Source organism: Apium graveolens, chromosome 2, assembly GCF_009905375.1.
Source record: "Apium graveolens cultivar Ventura chromosome 2, ASM990537v1, whole genome shotgun sequence".
NCBI classification, from domain to species: Eukaryota; Viridiplantae; Streptophyta; class Magnoliopsida; order Apiales; family Apiaceae; genus Apium; species Apium graveolens.
In genome coordinates this window covers 78,992,229-79,010,273 of record NC_133648.1, presented here as the reverse complement: position 1 = coordinate 79,010,273, position 18,045 = coordinate 78,992,229, and the positions used below count along the sequence as shown (strand labels likewise).

The following is an 18,045-nucleotide window of genomic DNA, read 5'->3' as shown; positions in this document are numbered from 1 at the left end:
TCACTCACATGCGTATTCTTTGTATTTTTTTTAATAAATAGAATATGCATCGCGTATTCGGTGGGTATTTTGGGCAGTTTTCAAGCCGCTGGGTATTTTAGGCACTTAATCTGGAAAGTGGTGTATTTTGGGCATTCTTTCATGTTATTATCTATAATGATTAGTTTTCTTTAAAAATAATAATAAAGTATTAGTTTTAAAATATGAAGATCATGTGATGATTTTACACAAGATGTATAAAGACAATATTACTTTAATTATATCCTATATATAATTGGAGTAAGGGGGTTTTGGTGGTATAGTTTAGTCGTGTTGCACGTGCTAAGATGTAACGTCATATGTGGGTTACACTGTGTTAAAATGTAGGTATATAGTTAAATTTATTTAATTTATTCAATTATATACTATTATAATAACTACTAATTTTTACAACAAATACAAGTAACTAATTTAAAAATTGAACTATAATATATATTTTTAAATGATATCAAGTAATAATAAAAATATTATATATTATATATATATATATATGTATTATACAAGTAACAATTATCTTCCTGACAGAAAAAAGTAACAATTATCTTAATAAAAATAAATATAGGTAACAATTAAGAAATCATTTGTTAATTGGGTTAAAAATAGTATTATTTTTTTACAAAAAATTGAAAAGTGTAAGTTTGATTTAAAATATTTTTGAAAGATAAGTTCATTTTCATTTTATAAAATAAGAAACACATTTAAATTATATTAGGTATAAATATTACATGATCAATCCTATAAAATATTAAAACGATGAATAAATATAATAATAATATGGGTTAGGTTCTATGGAGTCCCCTATTTCATTGAGTCCTCGTATATGTTCTGCAAGTAAAATATAACTTAAATTGTTGTAAAACGTATTATTTTTTGAATGATATTCTATAAATATCACAATTTTATTGAAAATCTTGCAGATCGCATAGATTTTACAAGTAAAATGTTGCAAAATATATTATTCTACAAAACATGCTTAGTTTGCAGAACATAAATGTTCATGTTGCAGAACATACTTGTAATTGTATGAGATTTGCATGATTTTATTGAAGTAATGATATTTGTAAAACATGTTTTGCAAGATAACACGTTTTAGAAGATATTTTATTTGCAAAACATAGATGGACTCTGAGGACTCCAATTAAAAGGTGGACTCTATAGAATTTTACTCATAATAATAAAACTATTATAATTTAAAATTGAAATACAAATCTAATAAAAAATATTATATATTAATTTTTATCATATAAAATATGAAACAGATTTAGATTATATTTTGGTATAAATATTACATGCGTTTTGTTTCAATTTGTAAAAAAAGAAAAGTTACGGATTGTCTTTAAAAAAATTTATTGCAATAAGTAACAAGTAATTAATTAAGAAAAATATATATATATATATAATAAAATAATTACCTAAACATATTATATGATATGATTAAAATATTATATTTATAAATTTATAATATGAAAAAATATCAAACAATGGAAGAAATAAAATATATTATAACAAGTATATTATATTTAGGTCATCAATGTCAAATATAATAATACAATAATAACTAAATATTTAAATACAAAAAAAATCAATTTTTGGAAAATAAATTATTCATGAAAACATAAAATATATACAAAAAATGATTGGTCATCATGGCTAAAAATGTCATTTCTTATTAAAATCATATAAAATTAGCCCACCCCAGAAAAGATAATTTTCACACAAAACTCTAATTGTTTCTAATACATTTATAATATGTAAGTATTGATTATAAAGAGAAATTAATTAAAGTTAAAATATTATAATATATCAAATTATTAATGTAATTAAAAATATAATACATAAATAGATATAAATTTCAAAGAAAATATTAAGATGTAGAGAATCAAATTAACAAAACGGAAAAATGTAATATGTAAAATATTATATATTAAAAATATATTCTATGCAATTGTTATGGATAAGAAATCAAGGTTATTACTTGCTGTATTTAATACTAAGATTCGGGAGCTCAAGGCCTTTAATGGCTGCTCTCGTGTTTCGTGACTCAATCTGCCTTTACGAGATGCCTACGTATCTCTGTGAATTAGAGAATCAAGCCAAAAAACGTAGTTCTGATTTGTGGGGTGAGGCCCCTTATATAGATGTGGGAGTCCTTGAATTGGACTTGGTATAGGAGACTTGGTGGACAAGCCTCTGAATTAGGATAGACTTAGGAGTCCTAGGAAGTAGGAAGCTGATTCCTTATCCTTTTAGGTCCCCTTGAGGCTAATCTATAAGGATTTATATCCTTATCGGGACTCTTCTCAATAGCTGATTTTTCCCTTATTAATTAATTACGAAATTAATTAATAATTAGGGCTTTTGAGCCTTTTTTATTCCATCAGGCCTGATCTGGTCCATCAGGCTTAACCTTTCTGGTCTGAGTTTCATATATCCTTTTATTGGGCCTAGCAGCCCACAGCTTGTACAATTAATGCAGTATTTAATTATACAATCATAATTTATTTATCCCTATCATTTGCCCCCCAACTTTTGGGAAACATTGATTAGGTTTCGCAGAAGTTAAGTCTATTTGTTCCCTTACAGGGTTTCGTTTTTCCGTAAAGTGTGGAGCGACCTACACATTTACAATGAATTTTTCCTTTTATTCAGGAATTATTTAATTTCCAGGAATTTTTCCCTAATTTTCTGGGACTTTTCCCTTATTTTCTGGGATTTTTCCCTAATTTTCTGGATTTTTTCCTAATTTCCCAGGTCTTATCCTTAATTTTCTGGATTTTTCCCTAATTTCCCGGGACTTATCCTTAATTTTCTGGATTTTCCCTAATTTCCCGGGACTTATCCTTAATTTTCTGGATTTTTCCCTAATTTCCCGGGACTTATCCTTAATTTTCTGGATTTTTCCCTAATTTCCCGGGACTTATCCTTAATTTTCTGGATTTTTCCCTAATTTCCCGGGACTTATCCTTAATTTTCTGGATTTTTCCCTAATTTCCCGGGACTTATCCTTAATTTTCTGGATTTTCCCTAATTTCCCGGGACTTATCCTTAATTTCTGGATTTTTCCCTAATTTCCCGGGACTTATCCTTAATTTTCTGGATTTTTCCCTAATTTCCCGGGACTTATCCTTAATTTTCTGGATTTTTCCCTAATTTCCCGGGACTTATCCTTAATTTTCTGGATTTTTCCCTAATTTCCCGGGACTTATCCTTAATTTTCTGGCTTAAAATCGATCAGAATGCATTCGAAATCGATCAGGATGCAGACAAAATCGATCAGGATCCTGATCGAATTAGCTCAGGATCTTACACTCTGGTCGACAGGATTCCTGATCGATTTCGATCAGGATTCTGACCGAATTGGCCTTCAAAGCGACACCCTAGTCGATTGCTACACGGGCTTAATCGACCAGGATTCCTGATCGATTTCGATCAGGACTCTGAACGAATTAAATGGCTCTCGACCATTCTGATCGAATGGAATATCGATCAGGACTCTGTTCTCCGTCGATCAGGACTCTGATCGATCTTAGGGGATTTCTTTCCTCCTGTTCGAATAACTTATCGATCAGGACTCTCTTCTCTGTCGATCAGGACTCTGATCGATCTTAGGGGATTTCTTCCCTCCTGTTCGAATAACTTATCAATCAGGATCCTCTTTTGCATCGATCAGGACTCTGATCGAACCATATTAAGGTTCCGGTCGATTTTTGACTTTTTAAATTCCACATGAGCTTCTAGATTGTTCCTGATACTTCTTGTAGATGGGCCTTTAAGTTGGGCCTGGCTAAATGGGCCTAAAAACGCCTCGTATTCCGAGCTTTTCGCCTATATAAGTGTAGTGTGGAGTGAGAATCCTCACTTCACTTCCCACTTCTCATTTTATCTCACATTTTTCTCTAAAGTTCTCCCTTTTGAAGGCGATTTCCGGCGACCAAAGCCACCGCAGCTCCTCCATTCTCAAGTATTTCTGGGTTTCAAGCCTTCAACCGAAGCATATTAATGGCGGACCGTGACCTAGCTCGTTTGCAGAAGATGAATGTCTCTAAGAGAGGTACAAACATCCAAATTCAATCTCCATATACTTCCCTCATTGATATGATTAACTCGAGAGGTGATGAATATCCTTCTCTGTCTGAGTTAGATTCGTATAATCATGGTAACACTTTTCATGAGTTAGATGGTAGGATAGAGTCTATGAATACCCTGTACAGACTTCCACCCCACCTTAGGATCACTCCAGCCGCCCCTGGGGATAGGACTTGCAATTGGGAGGGGGATACCCTGTTCATTTATCGAGGAGCCCTGACCGCAGGTCTTAGGTTCCCATTTCACGAATTTATTCCTCGTTTACTAGCCGATGTACGAATCAACCCTTGTCAACTCCCTCCTAACGCCTGGAGGAACATTATCTGTTTTATGGTCCTTTGTCTCAGGAATAGCTTTCCTCTTTCCGTAGCAGTCTTTAGGAAAGTTTTTCAATTCTATAATAGTTCCATGAATCAGCCGGGCTGGGTTTTAATTCGCCAACGGCCCAAAATTCCCCATATCTTTGATAGTAACTCTATAGTCGAGAACAACCCTAAATGGAGGGATGAGTTTGTTAGGCTGACCTGGGCTGGGGGTGATTGGGCCACACTCTTCCGTAGGCCATTTTGCAAAGTATCAGATGGTAGTCCTGGTAGCATCAGATTAACTGATGAGGAGGAGGTGGCCTACCAAGCCTTAATTTCAGACGATGGGAAAACAGACACCTGGACCCTTTTAGAGGAGTTTTCCTTGAAGAAAGTTGGTCTCTCCCAGGCCAGTGATAAGGGTAAACTTATACCTGCGAAATTATTTTTCCTTCTCTTTAACCGTACTTTTTCTTTTTTCTAGATTTTAATATTCCTTCTGCTTTTCCTTTCAGCTTGTGAGGCTATTAATAACGTCAATAGGCCCAAGGAGGGGGAATCTGGCCGCCAGAAGAGGGCCAAGTTAAACAGGGATCCCAGGAGCAAACCTGACGGTCCTACTTTCCTTAAGCCCCACGTCCCGGTGGTCGAGCTGGGGGACGATGTGGATCCTCCACTTAAGGCACATTCCTTCAGGCCTAACTGGGGCTTCAGGAGGAGCGATACGGTGGTTGGATCCACCAAACATGCCAAGGATTGGTCGTACCATTCCATCACTCCCCACGATTTCACTGACATTGTTACGGGGAGTGATGTCGAGACTATTGAGCTTCTGGGCTCTCAAGCCCAAGCTGCGGTAATTTTCTTTTTTCTTCTCTTCCTTTTGTGAATTTCAACTTTTCTTGTATCCCAATGAATTTGCGCCAACTCATACATATTTCTTTGCAGAGTAATACCTATTTCCAGGCGGCCCTACATCAGGCTAGATCTTGGAAGGGTAACTCTGATGTTTTTGAAAAGGAGATGAAGAAGTGGGAGGAGAGAGCCAAGGTTCTAGAGAAGAAGCTGGACACGAAGAAAGAGGAGTTGGCTAAGGCTCATTCCGAGCTGGTGAAACTTAGGAGCGATAAGGATAAGCTCATTGATGACTACATGGATTCTGACAAGTTTAAGAATCTCATGGAGATTCATGATGAGGGTCTTTACTCCCTACAGTTCACTCAGGGATGGGATGCGGCCGTGAAGGCTGTTTCTGAGAAGTACCCGGGCTTAGTCGACCCTAAGGACTTTATAAGTCCTGAGCAGGCTGAGTCAGAGGACAGCATAGACGCCCTCTTCGACTCTCCTCAGCCAGATGATCGCATCTTGGATCCTAACACTGCTTCTCCTCCCGCTTCTCCTGCGAAGGACGCTGAAGGCGCTGATAAGGAGAAAGAGAATGAAGGCTCCCGCATGGAGGAGTAGTTTTTCTATTTTGTAATTTTATCCTTAATTTATGTCTGGACTTTTGTTTGTATTAAAACTTATTACCCTGCGGGGCTATGCTACTTTCCTTATTTGCATTCTCTCCTTCATTTTTCTGATACTTTAATATTCAAACTTGGCTTAATGGGTCACACAAGTATTATCACAACTCAAACATCCATAGGTTGAAATAATTTCGAACTCTTCAATTTCAAGTCTGGTTTTCCAAAACCTTACATAATATGGGTTCGACCCTGATCTATAATAGCTAAAGAAAAATACTATGCAAACAAAGCTTCAAGGTGCTTTTAAACCTACTTGTCATAATGACAAGTGAGAATCGTACTTCGACCATCTTACACGTAGTAAACCTTCAGGTTTTGTGCGTGCCAGGTTCTCGGGACTTCAAAACCATCCATAGTCTCCAGCTTGTAGGTTCCTCTACCCTGAACGCTCTTGACTCTATACGGCCCTTCCCAATTTGGGGCAAGCTTTCCTTTCTGTCCGACACCAGAAGCCTCTATTTTTCTCAAGACTAGGTCACCTTGTTTGAAAAACCTCTCTTTAACCCTTAGGTTGTAGTAGAATGAAGCCTTTTTCTGATATTCTACTATCTTTGCGTGTGCTTTATCTCGCACTTCATCGATTAAATCCAGGGCTAACTTCTGCCCTTCCTCATTTTCTTTTTCATCAAAAGCCTGAATCCTTGGAGAGGAATGTGATATCTCCACGGGAACTACTGCTTCTGCCCCATATGCCAACATGAAAGGAGTTGCATTTGTCGTGACTCTACAGGTAGTTCTATAGGCCCATAATATGGGAAGTATCTCATCCACCCAATTATTTCTTGACTTTTCGATTCTCTTCTTTAGTCCATCCAGGATTATCCGATTTGCTACCTCCGCTTGCCCATTGGCTTGCGGGTGAGCCACAGAGGTGAACCGTAACTCAATTTCATTTTCTTCGCAATACTTCTTGAATTCCTCGTTGTTGAATTATGTTCCATTGTCAGTGACGAGGATACGGGGAATTCCATATCGGCACATAATGTTTTCCCACAGGAATTGTGCAACCTGTTTAGTTGTGATTTTGGCCAAGGGCTTGGCTTCAATCCACTTAGTGAAATAATCAATGGCTACAATCAGAAACTTCCTTTGTGCTGTGGCCATAGGAAAAGGCCCTAGAATATCCATCCCCCACATAGCAAAGGGAATAGGTGAGTTGATGGAGGTCAGCATCTCGGGGGGTTGTCTGGCCACTGGTGCATGTTTCTGACAGCGATCACACTTCTTTACATATTCTTTGGCATCAGCCATCATTTCTGGCCAATAGAAGCCTAAACGGGTTATCTTATGAGCCAAGGCCCTGCCCCCCAAGTGTTGTCCACAAATACCTTCATGTACTTCTTCAAGAGCCAAGCGTGCCTCATCGGGCCTGAGACACCTCAAGTAGGGAACCACGAAAGATCTTTTGTAAAGAATCCCATCTATCAAAGAGTACCTTAGTGCCCGAACAGTTAACTTCCGTGCTTCAGTTGCATCATTTGGCAACCAACCGGTCTGAATGTGAGCCTTGATGGGATCAATCCATGACGTCCCCAAGCCTACGGGAGCCACAAGCTTAACATCTATGCTTCGTGTCTTCAAAACACGGAAGTACACACTCCCTGAACTCTCTTCAATCTCAGATGAAGCAAACTTTGATAGCGCATCTGCTTTAGCATTTTCTTCCCTTGGAATGTGTTCAACATGGCATTCATTAAATTGGGTCATCACAGCCCTTACTAGGCGAACATACTTAGCCATCGTATCATCCCTTGCCTCAAATTCTCCCTTTACCTGGGATATGATCAGCTTCGAGTCTCCACGGACCTTTAAGTTTTTGACTCTAAGTGTCCCAGCTAGACCAAGGCCAGCAATCAGGGCTTCATACTCTGCCTCATTGTTTGTTGTTGGGGAATCTAGCTTCATGGCATACTCAATTAAGAATCCATCAGGGCTTTGCAAAACCAACCCTGCTCCACTGGAATTTGTTTTTGATGCTCCATCAAAATAGAGAACCCAATATTCTTTCTCCTTGTCCCCATTGTCGACTCCCTTGTCTTGAGGTATGGTATCTTCCTGCCCCCCGACTTCTTGGTTGGGTATGGTACATTCCACCAGGAAGTCAGCTAGTGCCTGGGCTTTTATGGCCGTACGTGGCTTATACTTGAGATCGAACTCTCCCAACTCTATTGCCCACTTAATCAGTCTCCCACTTGCCTGTACTGTGAATGATATTTCTCAGTGGCTGATTTGTTAGCACTTCAATTTGGTGAGCTTGAAAATAAGGACGCAGCTTTCTTGAAGCCATTACCAAGGGTAAAGCGAATTTCTCAATGGCTGAATAATTCAACTCAGCACCATGCAAAATTTTGCTGACATAGTATACGGGTTTCTGGACTTTCAGTTCCTCCTTAACCAACACCGCGCTCAAGGCGCTTTCTGAAACAGCCAAGTACAAGAATAAAACTTCACTCAGAACTGGCTTGGCCAACAACGGGGCCTGGCCCATATACTTCTTTAACTCTTCAAATGCCTTCTGATTTTCCTCACTCCATACAAAGTCTTTAATGTTCTTTAATGACTTAAAGAATGACAAGCACTTGTCTCCTGACTTGGAGATGAATCGTCCTAACGCAGCAACTCTTCCTGTGAGCTTCTGAACATCCTTGACAGTTTTTGGGGGCTCCATGTCCAGGATTGCCTTTATTTTATCGGGGTTAGCCTCAATTCCCCTCTTTGAGACCATCAATCCCAAGAATTTTCCAGATCCTACTCCGAAAGCACACTTCGTAGGATTCAACATCATCTTGTGGTACCTCAGGACCTCAAATGCTTCCCTCAAATGGGTTATGTGATCAGTCTTTACTAGACTCTTGACTAACATGTCATCAACATAGACTTCCATAGTCTTGCCAATGAGATCCTTAAAAATTTTGTTTACCAGCCTTTGATAGGTGGCTCCTGCATTCTTGAGACCAAACGCCATAACAAGATAACAATAAACACCAAAGTCGGTGATAAATGATACCTTTGGAATGTCATCCTTATGCATTTTGATCTGGTTGTATCCGCTAAATCCATCCATGAAACTCAGCATCTCATGTCCAGCAGTGGCATCAATCAAAGTATCAATTCTAGGCAGCGGAAAACAGTCTTTGGGGCATGCATCATTCAGATCGGTGAAGTCTATACACATCCTCCACTTTCCATTAGCTTTCTTCACCATTACAGGGTTTGCTAACCACTCCGGAAATTGAATCTCCTCAATGAAACCAGCCTCTAAGAGCTTTTCCACTTCCTGCTTTATAGCCTCTTGTCTTTCCGGTGCAAAATTTCTTTTCTTTTGTTTCACTGTCTTCCGGCTTGGATCTACGTTTAACTTGTGAGTAATTAACTCCGGGTCTATGCCTGGCATATCAGCTACTGACCATGCAAACACATCACTATTTTCTTGCAAAAATTTCACTAACTTCCCTCTAAGGGGCTCCTCTAATGTGGCTCCAATGAAAGTCATTCTCTCAGGATTCTTGGGGTCTAAAGGAACCGAAACCAATTCTTCTGCTGGCCTTCCTCTATTCTCATCATTTTCTCGAACATCCATATCTTCAATAGGAAGAACCTGCCCCCCGACTCCATCTGCCCTCAAAGAGGCCACATAACAGCTTCTAGCCATTTTTTGATCTCCTCTCTCTTCTCCAATCCCGTTTCGGGTGGGAAACTTCATGACTGAATGGTAGGAAGAGGGGACTGCCTTGAAGGCATGTATCCCTGTTCTCCCCATGATAGCATTATAAGTTGAACTAGCCTTTACTACCACGAAATCCAGCATCTGCGTTGCTTGCCTCGGCTCCGCACCTATGGTGGTTGGCAATTTGATTATCCCTTCCACAGGACATTCTACTCCAGCAAATCCATATATCGGCATGTCGGTTGGTGTTAACTGGGAGTCGTTATACCCCATCCTTAGAAAGGTGTCGTGGAGCAAGATATCCACAGAAGCACCATTATCCACAAGGACCCTCTTAACCGGGCTATTTCCTATTATTGGTGTTATGACCAGCGGGTCGTCATGGGGAAACTTCACACCCTCTAGGTCGGAATCATCAAAAGCCAATGTTACTTCTGTCCTGGCCCTCTTCGGGGCTTCTCCAACAATATGCATAACCTCTCTAGTATATGCCTTTCTGGAATTTTTGGACAATCCAGCAGCAGTTGGACCTCCAAAGATCGTGTTTATCACAGGCCCTCGAGGTCTCGGCCCTCCATAAATGGTATTTATAACTGGTCCTCTAGGCTGGGGGTTTCCCCCCTGATCGTCTTGGTCCCTCCTACGATCTTCAAAGTTCTTCCTTCCATTATTATTTCTGTCCCCTCCATCTCCAGTATACTTATTCAATCTTCCTTTTCGAATCAAAAACTCAATTTCATCTTTCAATTGCCTACACTCATCGGTGTCATGGCCAACATCTTTGTGAAACCTGCAATACTTGCCCCTATCTAGCTTGGCGGGATCAGCCTTCAAGGGCTTAGGCCAGCGAATATCTCTGTCTTTCTCAATCTCCATCAAAATCTGACTTCTGGGAGCATTCAGCTTAGCGTATTCAGTGAACTTTTGCCCAGGTCCTCCCTTCTTGGGGGTTGAATCAGGGTTTTGTTCGGTTCTAGGATATTTGTCCTTAGCGATATACTCCAAATCAGTTTTTCGTTTCTTGCCTCCAGTGGGCTCATTACTTACTACGGTCTTCCTCATACTTTCTTCAACCTTGATATACTTCCCTGCCCTCTCTTGGAGCTGCAACATGCTCTCAGGGGGTCGTTTGGCCAAAGACATCTTAAAAAACTCATCCCTAGTTCCTTGTTGCAATGCTATCATGGCTACCTTATCATCAAGATCTGGGACTTTTAAAGCCTCCTTTGTAAAACGATTCAGGTAATCTCTTAAGGATTCCTTAGCTCCTTGCACAAGACTCATAAGAGATGCTGAACTTTTCTCATGGACTCTTCCACTGATGAATTGCTTAATAAAAGCCTGACTTAGTTCTCTGAATGATCCAATAGAATTTGGGGGTAGGCGACTGTACCATCTTTGAGCCATACCCGACAGGGTTTGAGGGAAGGCCCGACATTTTATAGCATCATTCACGGGTTGCAGCAGCAGTGCATTAGAGAATGTCCTAACATGATTAGCGGGGTCTCCCGTGCCATCATAGGCTTTGATAGTGGGCATCTTGAATTTCCTTGAGACATGGGCATTCATTATCTCTTCTGTGAAGGGTGGAGTTGGATCATCAGGATCTCCAAGGGGAAGGAGATTGCTCGGATCAGTTCTTGGGACAGCAGCCCTTCTTCTTACCGGACCATCCAGGTCTATGATAGGAGGAGGATTTCTCCCCCTAGGAGGTATGTGGGGTCTGGTGGCTTGGTGAGCCTCCAAATCACGCCTCAGCCTTTGGATTTCAGCCTCATGAGCCCTGATCTTTTCCTGCACTTCTTGGGGATTCGCCCCTGGGGTGCTTTGGGGGCGTTGCCTTCCATCGGCTATTGGCTCTTTTCCAGGGCGCCTCCTTCTCGGGGCCACTTCATCATCCGAAGATTCGGAGTCTCTCTCAGTGTATGGACCAGAAAATTCCCGATCCTCAGGGATATGATCCAAACCTCGTATATAGGGGGGCGACCGCCCTCGTGCTTCGCTTCGCCCAGCATATCCGCTTCCTCCAACCTCAGGGTGAAGGGGCATCCCATAAGGGGGGTTAGTAGTAACAACAGTTGAATATTCATACCCGACGGGTCGAGAATTCACAGGTATATGTACTTGCTGAACTTGAGGATTCGTACCTTGAATAGTTGGGGGAGTTGTCCCTTGTGGCTGAGGTTGAGTTGCCCCTGTCTGGGCTTCCCCCTGAGTAGATGCATAAGTTGAATGGGGAGGAACCTCCACGGTTGATGAAATCACCTGGGTTGTCTCTGATGGTGTTCCTTTTTCTAGAGCTCCAATTGTTCTCCGTGTTCTCGCCATGGTTGTTATTGCGTTCCCACAGACGGCGCCAAATGTTATGGATAAGAAATCAAGGTTATTACTTGCTGTATTTAATACTAAGATTCGGGAGCTCAAGGCCTTTAATGGCTGCTCTCGTGTTTCGTGACTCAATCTGCCTTTACGAGATGCCTACGTATCTCTGTGAATTAGAGAATCAAGCCAAAAAACGTAGTTCTGATTTGTGGGGTGAGGCCCCTTATATAGATGTGGGAGTCCTTGAATTGGACTTGGTATAGGAGACTTGGTGGACAAGCCTCTGAATTAGGATAGACTTAGGAGTCCTAGGAAGTAGGAAGCTGATTCCTTATCCTTTTAGGTCCCCTTGAGGCTAATCTATAAGGATTTATATCCTTATCGGGACTCTTCTCAATAGCTGATTTTTCCCTTATTAATTAATTACGAAATTAATTAATAATTAGGGCTTTTGAGCCTTTTTTATTCCATCAGGCCTGATCTGGTCCATCAGGCTTAACCTTTCTGGTCTGAGTTTCATATATCCTTTTATTGGGCCTAGCAGCCCACAGCTTGTACAATTAATGCAGTATTTAATTATACAATCATAATTTATTTATCCCTATCAACAATATAATTTAAAAAAATATAAATAAGAGATCACTACAATATTTTGGTAAAATGATAATCATCACATGTCTGTTATCAAAAAAACTTTTAAAGTAACTTTAAATTTTTAGTTACAAATTTCACTTACATTTATATTTTCAATATTTATGCTAAAAAATTAAAAATAAATTAACAAATATAATATAAAATTATACAAAAAGTAGATATTTAGATTTATTGAAATTAATATTTTACAAAAATATAGTTGTAAATAAGTTAAAAATATATATATAAAAAAAACCTGGTAATATATCGTATATTACTTGACATATTTAAAAATATATTACTATAAAGTTGAATAAAATCAAATTATAAGATTAAATTAACAAACATGACATTTTTTAAAAGAAAATTAATAATAGATAATGGCTACCCAATCAACAAATTTCGAGGATTATTTTAGAGTTATCTAAAAATTTAGCTAAAGGCTTCAAGTAAAAAATCATAACCATTAGCTAAAATTTGTTGTTCAGAACATGGATTGGAAATGCTCCAAGATAACTTGTGTAATTTGTATTCAATATTTATATAGAAAGTGTGGAAGGCTGAAGATCTAATTTCTTTTTCACACAAACATCAAAGTTGATCCTTTCTATTATAAATTATGATACTGGTTCTTATTATTTGTTTATAATAATTTCTGCAAGTCAAAAATAGTCTAAAACGGCATTAATAATACTGTTTGATTTTGGGGGGTTCCAACCAAAAACAGAGAATTTCAAATGACAATGATTAAAATGATATTTCATAATGCCTGGAAAAGTAACTTGAATTCAGATGCAACTCCAAGTTTCTGATATTCCAGAAATTTCAAATTTGATACTCGTGTAGCTCAACCAAAAATGCATGAAAAAATCACAGCTCATACTCTCATCTTTTTTCCAATGCAGGTTCGCTGTAAATTTTATAAAAAAGACAATTGTTCAGTTTTAAACTTTAAAAACATTCAAATTCTAACTTTTACTAGTGACTATTTCAGTTTTTCTTTGGTTCTGAAAGCATAAATTGAAAGGAAAACATAAGTTGTGAGCACATTACATCATCCCCAGAAAATATCCCGAGGGGATAATCTGTCAATTACAAGAATCCTAAGATCAAAGAAAGTAATTATGCAAGCATGTATCTAGTACAGAAGTCTGAAGTTAACTGGTAACTGAAAGACAGAAACTCTTTTGACCTGGGAAGAGAACATTCTTTATTTGGGAGCACTTGCTTTCTCTTTAGCTTTTTCAATAAGAGGTCTTAGCTGCTTCTTTTCAGCAAGAATCTTGAGAAAGTTGAATAAAAATGGAATGTAGTTGTGTTTACGGCGAATGTTTTCAGTTCTCCACTTGTTGAATTTTTCCTCCTCTATCAGGATCTTCTCTGTGGCATTCTCAATCCCACTATTTACTTCAGAAAGCGATTTGTTTAGTGCTTCAACATTGCTGCTATCAACCAGTCTCTCAGACTGTAGTGTAGCCAACTGCTGGAGTAGGCGCTCCCTCTTCCTTTGAAGCTCTTTCAGTTCAGCAGTATACATCTCTTTCCTGTTCTTTATTACAGCAAGAAGATTGAATCTGATCTCATTTTGGGAATACCGCTCAATACGTTCCTGAATTATGGGCTGCACCATCTTCAACCAATCAATATTACCTTGCCCACCAGAGCACTGTCCAAGGCTGATAGGGCCCTCTTTCAAACCATCAAGCTCGTATAACACACCATCTACAGGAATATAGCTTATGAAATGATACACATCGTCATCTTTGCCAGCAACTTTCTGCTCCTCAGGTACAAAAGGCTCAGGTCTTGCAAAACTATTGTGAGCTGTACGAATTGGTTCACTATTATTGATAGCCAAACCTTTTAGCTCAGGTGGAAAGTTCTTTGTAAATTCTTTTAATTTGGCTAATTCAGGGCCAATATCCACATCTGGGCAGTTCATTAGGATAGAAAGTATAGCTTGGGTTGCGCATGCATTATTGATAACCTGCAGGGTTTCCCAAAAGTAAATAAATTAAACAAGCTTATTTTTTTAGTTTGTTGTCCTCAAATGGCATTTATTTAAATGAAACTGACCTGGCTAGCAAAAAAGAGGTTAGGATTTGGATCCTTTATTACAAGACGATCATCCTTCTCACCAGCACGCCATTTGAAAAGGAATATCAGCCCATAAACTGGCCTGTATAGTAATGATTAGATGACGCAAGTTTCAGATGTACCCTGTGCTATACGTTACCTTGTGCACACATTCTATGTTTTATAAGAAAAATCTTAAAATCAAGCTACGTTTCAGATTAACACCGTTTACCTTAGAGAATTCAGAGAATCGATATCCAGTGAATACAATTCCTCAACCTGCTCAAGCATTAAACATTATACACTTGGGAGGAATAAGAACTGTCTTGTAAATATAATGGTAACAGAAGATACGAGGAACCATCTATATTAAAATCTCAAAATACAATATGACCCGGGAGGTAAATCCGGTCAATCATGCTTCATAAAATGGCCAATTAATCAAAACTAGCTAGTGACCCCTTCATCAGATTCGTAGGTGAAGTTAAAAATATGAACATGGCATTTAGCATACTGACTATGCCACGTTTCAGAAATTGAGCAAGCAAAAAATAGCAGATTAAACTGCTTTGATAAGGCTTTTCAAGTGCAATTAAAAATAGGTGTAATAACGTTTTTTTGTTTTAGCTTATTGCCACAAACTACTAATATGCAGATTCTTCTAACATATAAGTTGAGTGTGTTTTCCCCTTTTACATTATAAGAGGAGGTAGTTTGTATATGGAGAACAAAATTTTGTATAGTCTTTTCCAACAATGTTAACATATAGGAGAGAGCAATAAAATTTAGAACCAGGCCTTGATAGGCCAATAAACTATACTACGTGACCATGATTATAAAGTTGAAACAATACATGTGCTCTTCTAGAATTTACAAGTTCCCACCTGGTACCGAACCTACGATGCAAATCTAGGTAATCAGTTTACTGACAAATTATCTGCTTTAGCATACAACTGACCTGTCTAACTAAAACACCAGAAAGTATGTTTTCAGAATGTCTAAAACTAGTACCAACAGGTTCCTGTCAAATATTAACAAGACTGTGGTTGGACAAGAGCAGTCTCACATCGGCACAGATAAAAATTTTACATGGCATACTATGGCAATGCCTTTGATCTGACCAAAAGAGAACAAGTGCGCATACTTTTATTGAAAATGCAATACCGCTTTATAAGCAAATTGTTAACCAATACCTGCACTCCTTTGACTTGCATCTGTTGTATAAGTTCAGTAAAAACACCTGGAATACAAGCCATCCATCTCAGTTAAAATAGGACACATTCTCTAAACAAAGGATAAATATAACATAACAGATAGGCAGAATGTGGGATTATATATCTGAATGAAAATATGAAAAGATACTTTCTGAAACACGAAGCAGCTGAACAATGTTAAAGAGATATCGACTAGAATATCATATTTAAGCAATATAGTTTTTGAAATTTAAAAGTTAATCAAATAAGACAGTCCATCCACACTGCAGCATTAAATTTCTTTTTTGTCTTGCACAGAACTAAACAGAAGTGTCATTCACAAAGTTCGCAAGCAATGGACTGTTTTAGCATTCGACATTCTGAACAGATCTCTAATGAAAGATAGATGAAACCAGTGATCTCTAAAGCAGATAAGGGATACCAAAATATATACTATCAATAGCTTAACTAAATAAATATCAACAACCCACTCATTCATTATAGGAAAGGAAATAGAAAATGTTAGCTTGTTTCATTAGGAGTGCAAAAGGATTTCGTTTCTTAAACTTAAATGGTTTCTTAAACTACATGAAAATCAAATTCCTAATTCAATAATGTTCTACTAGTCCAGATAATACAATAAATTGAAGTGTAATCATATCCATTTCTGCTACCCTTTGCTAGAATGCTCACAATCCAGGAATTATAATATCCGGACAAAAAAAACTTGTGGACAAGTTATTTTGAGTGCTGATTGTGACATTATCTAGTGGCAGAAAAGATGCATTTTCGTTAAAGACTAAAGAGTACTTAACTATCAAGTTAACTACGACAAACTCTTTCCAAAATGTCATAAGAATTATAATATTTATCCTATAGGATGTGCAATGTCATACCTGGATCAGACTCAATAGTACACCAAGACATGATGATAATTTAACTGCTGCAACAAAAAAAATTCATAATCAGTACATAAGGCAAACCAATCAGGTTTAATAATAAAATAACTGACTCTTAGTAACATATATTTACTCAACAAGAAAATAAAGAATAGAAGGAATTACTGCTCAAAACTAGAAAAGAAAGAATACTATCCCACTAATGTCTACACAACATCATTGTAAATAAACAACACAAGAAAACAAGATCATTGTAAATAGAGGGAATTAGTACTCAAAACTTATGTACACAATAACCTAGCCTACATATGAGCTGAACAGACAAAATATATTGAGAACAAGTTAAGGACACAATGGAATTAAACTCCAAAAGGTAGTGTCACGTAAAAAAGTCATAAAATCAGTAATTTCATCCAAAAAAACACTTGAACAAATATATAGCATATGCTTTCAAATATATTCATCAATCTCACAGAAAATAACAACTCAGAACTCTTTACCATCCCACTCATGTCTACACAACCTTTATTTGTTTGTAGTTAGATGAGAATAATTCCTAGGAAGAAAAAAAAGTCATTCTAACAATATTTTTTTTTCAGCATTACGTGCACTTGGTAAAATAAAACAACATTAGTTGAAGTTAGAATTAGAAAACTAAGACTCCAACTCCAAGCAATCCATTCTCTCACTACTAATTAACTTTTAAATACTCTTAAGCTGTTTCACAAATTTTCTAGAAATAAAATACACACTAACGAAAAAATTAAACACAACCCGTAACATTTATAAATTTACAAATCTTAGTATCCCAGTAGGTAAAACCCACAACCCATTTGATAAAATCAACATTAAAAATCAAAACTTTACACATATAATCACTAAAACATAAGATAAACATATTAAATAGGCTAGTAGTATATACATAGTTTATATAGTAAACATAACAAACATATGTACGAACCATAAAAGAAACATAAACATAATTGGTAGAGATGGGTAAAGAGTGGAGAGAGAGATAGAGGGGAGAGAGAGAGAAGGGTACCAAAAATTAGGGCTTGTAAGGAAGAAAGAAAGAAAGAAAGAAAGAATCCTGTTTATTTCAATTGACTTCTAAATACATCTTAAAAATTACATAAAATTAATATATTTTATCTCTACTATATATAAAAGTGATGTAAAAATGTTTTCAAATGTACAATATGGAGTACTAATTTTTTCGAAAAAAAATATTTAAAATGTAACATATAATTTTCTCCTGAGATAAACATTTCGGTGTCTTAGTAATAAAAGAAATCA

The 18,045-nt window shown here is 37.5% G+C and overlaps 1 protein-coding gene across 3 annotated transcripts; it reads right to left on the bottom strand.

Moving 5' to 3' along the window:
- Positions 1–13,601: 13,601 nt before the first annotated feature.
- On the bottom strand, positions 13,602–17,845 carry LOC141707563 (ubiquitin carboxyl-terminal hydrolase 2). 3 transcript variants are annotated; one of them, XM_074510788.1, is made up of 6 exons: positions 17,792–17,845; positions 16,747–16,793; positions 15,851–15,897; positions 14,890–14,936; positions 14,658–14,760; positions 13,602–14,568 (listed from the first exon to the last, which is right to left on the bottom strand). In XM_074510788.1, the coding sequence occupies exons 2-6, from the start codon at positions 16,775–16,777 to the stop codon at positions 13,792–13,794; spliced, it is 1,005 nt and encodes a 334-aa protein (XP_074366889.1). In that variant the 5' UTR covers positions 16,778–16,793; positions 17,792–17,845; the 3' UTR covers positions 13,602–13,791. The 3 variants fall into 3 exon arrangements, with proteins under 3 accessions (XP_074366889.1, XP_074366888.1, XP_074366890.1); XM_074510787.1 differs by lacking the exon at positions 17,792–17,845 and adding an exon at positions 17,711–17,780; XM_074510789.1 differs by lacking the exon at positions 17,792–17,845 and adding an exon at positions 17,711–17,733 and having other exon boundaries at positions 16,747–16,790.
- Positions 17,846–18,045: the final 200 nt, after the last annotated feature.

Excerpts from the sequence above, each read along its gene's own strand:
- LOC141707563 (XM_074510788.1), bottom strand. The coding sequence starts at position 16,777 with ATGTCTTGGTGTACTATTGAGTCTGATCCAG. Across the intron at positions 14,761-14,889 it reads GATTCTCTGAATTCTCTAAG|GCCAGTTTATGGGCTGATAT; the intron begins GTAAACGGTGTT and ends ATTACTATACAG. Across the intron at positions 14,569-14,657 it reads ACCTCTTTTTTGCTAGCCAG|GTTATCAATAATGCATGCGC; the intron begins GTCAGTTTCATT and ends GAAACCCTGCAG.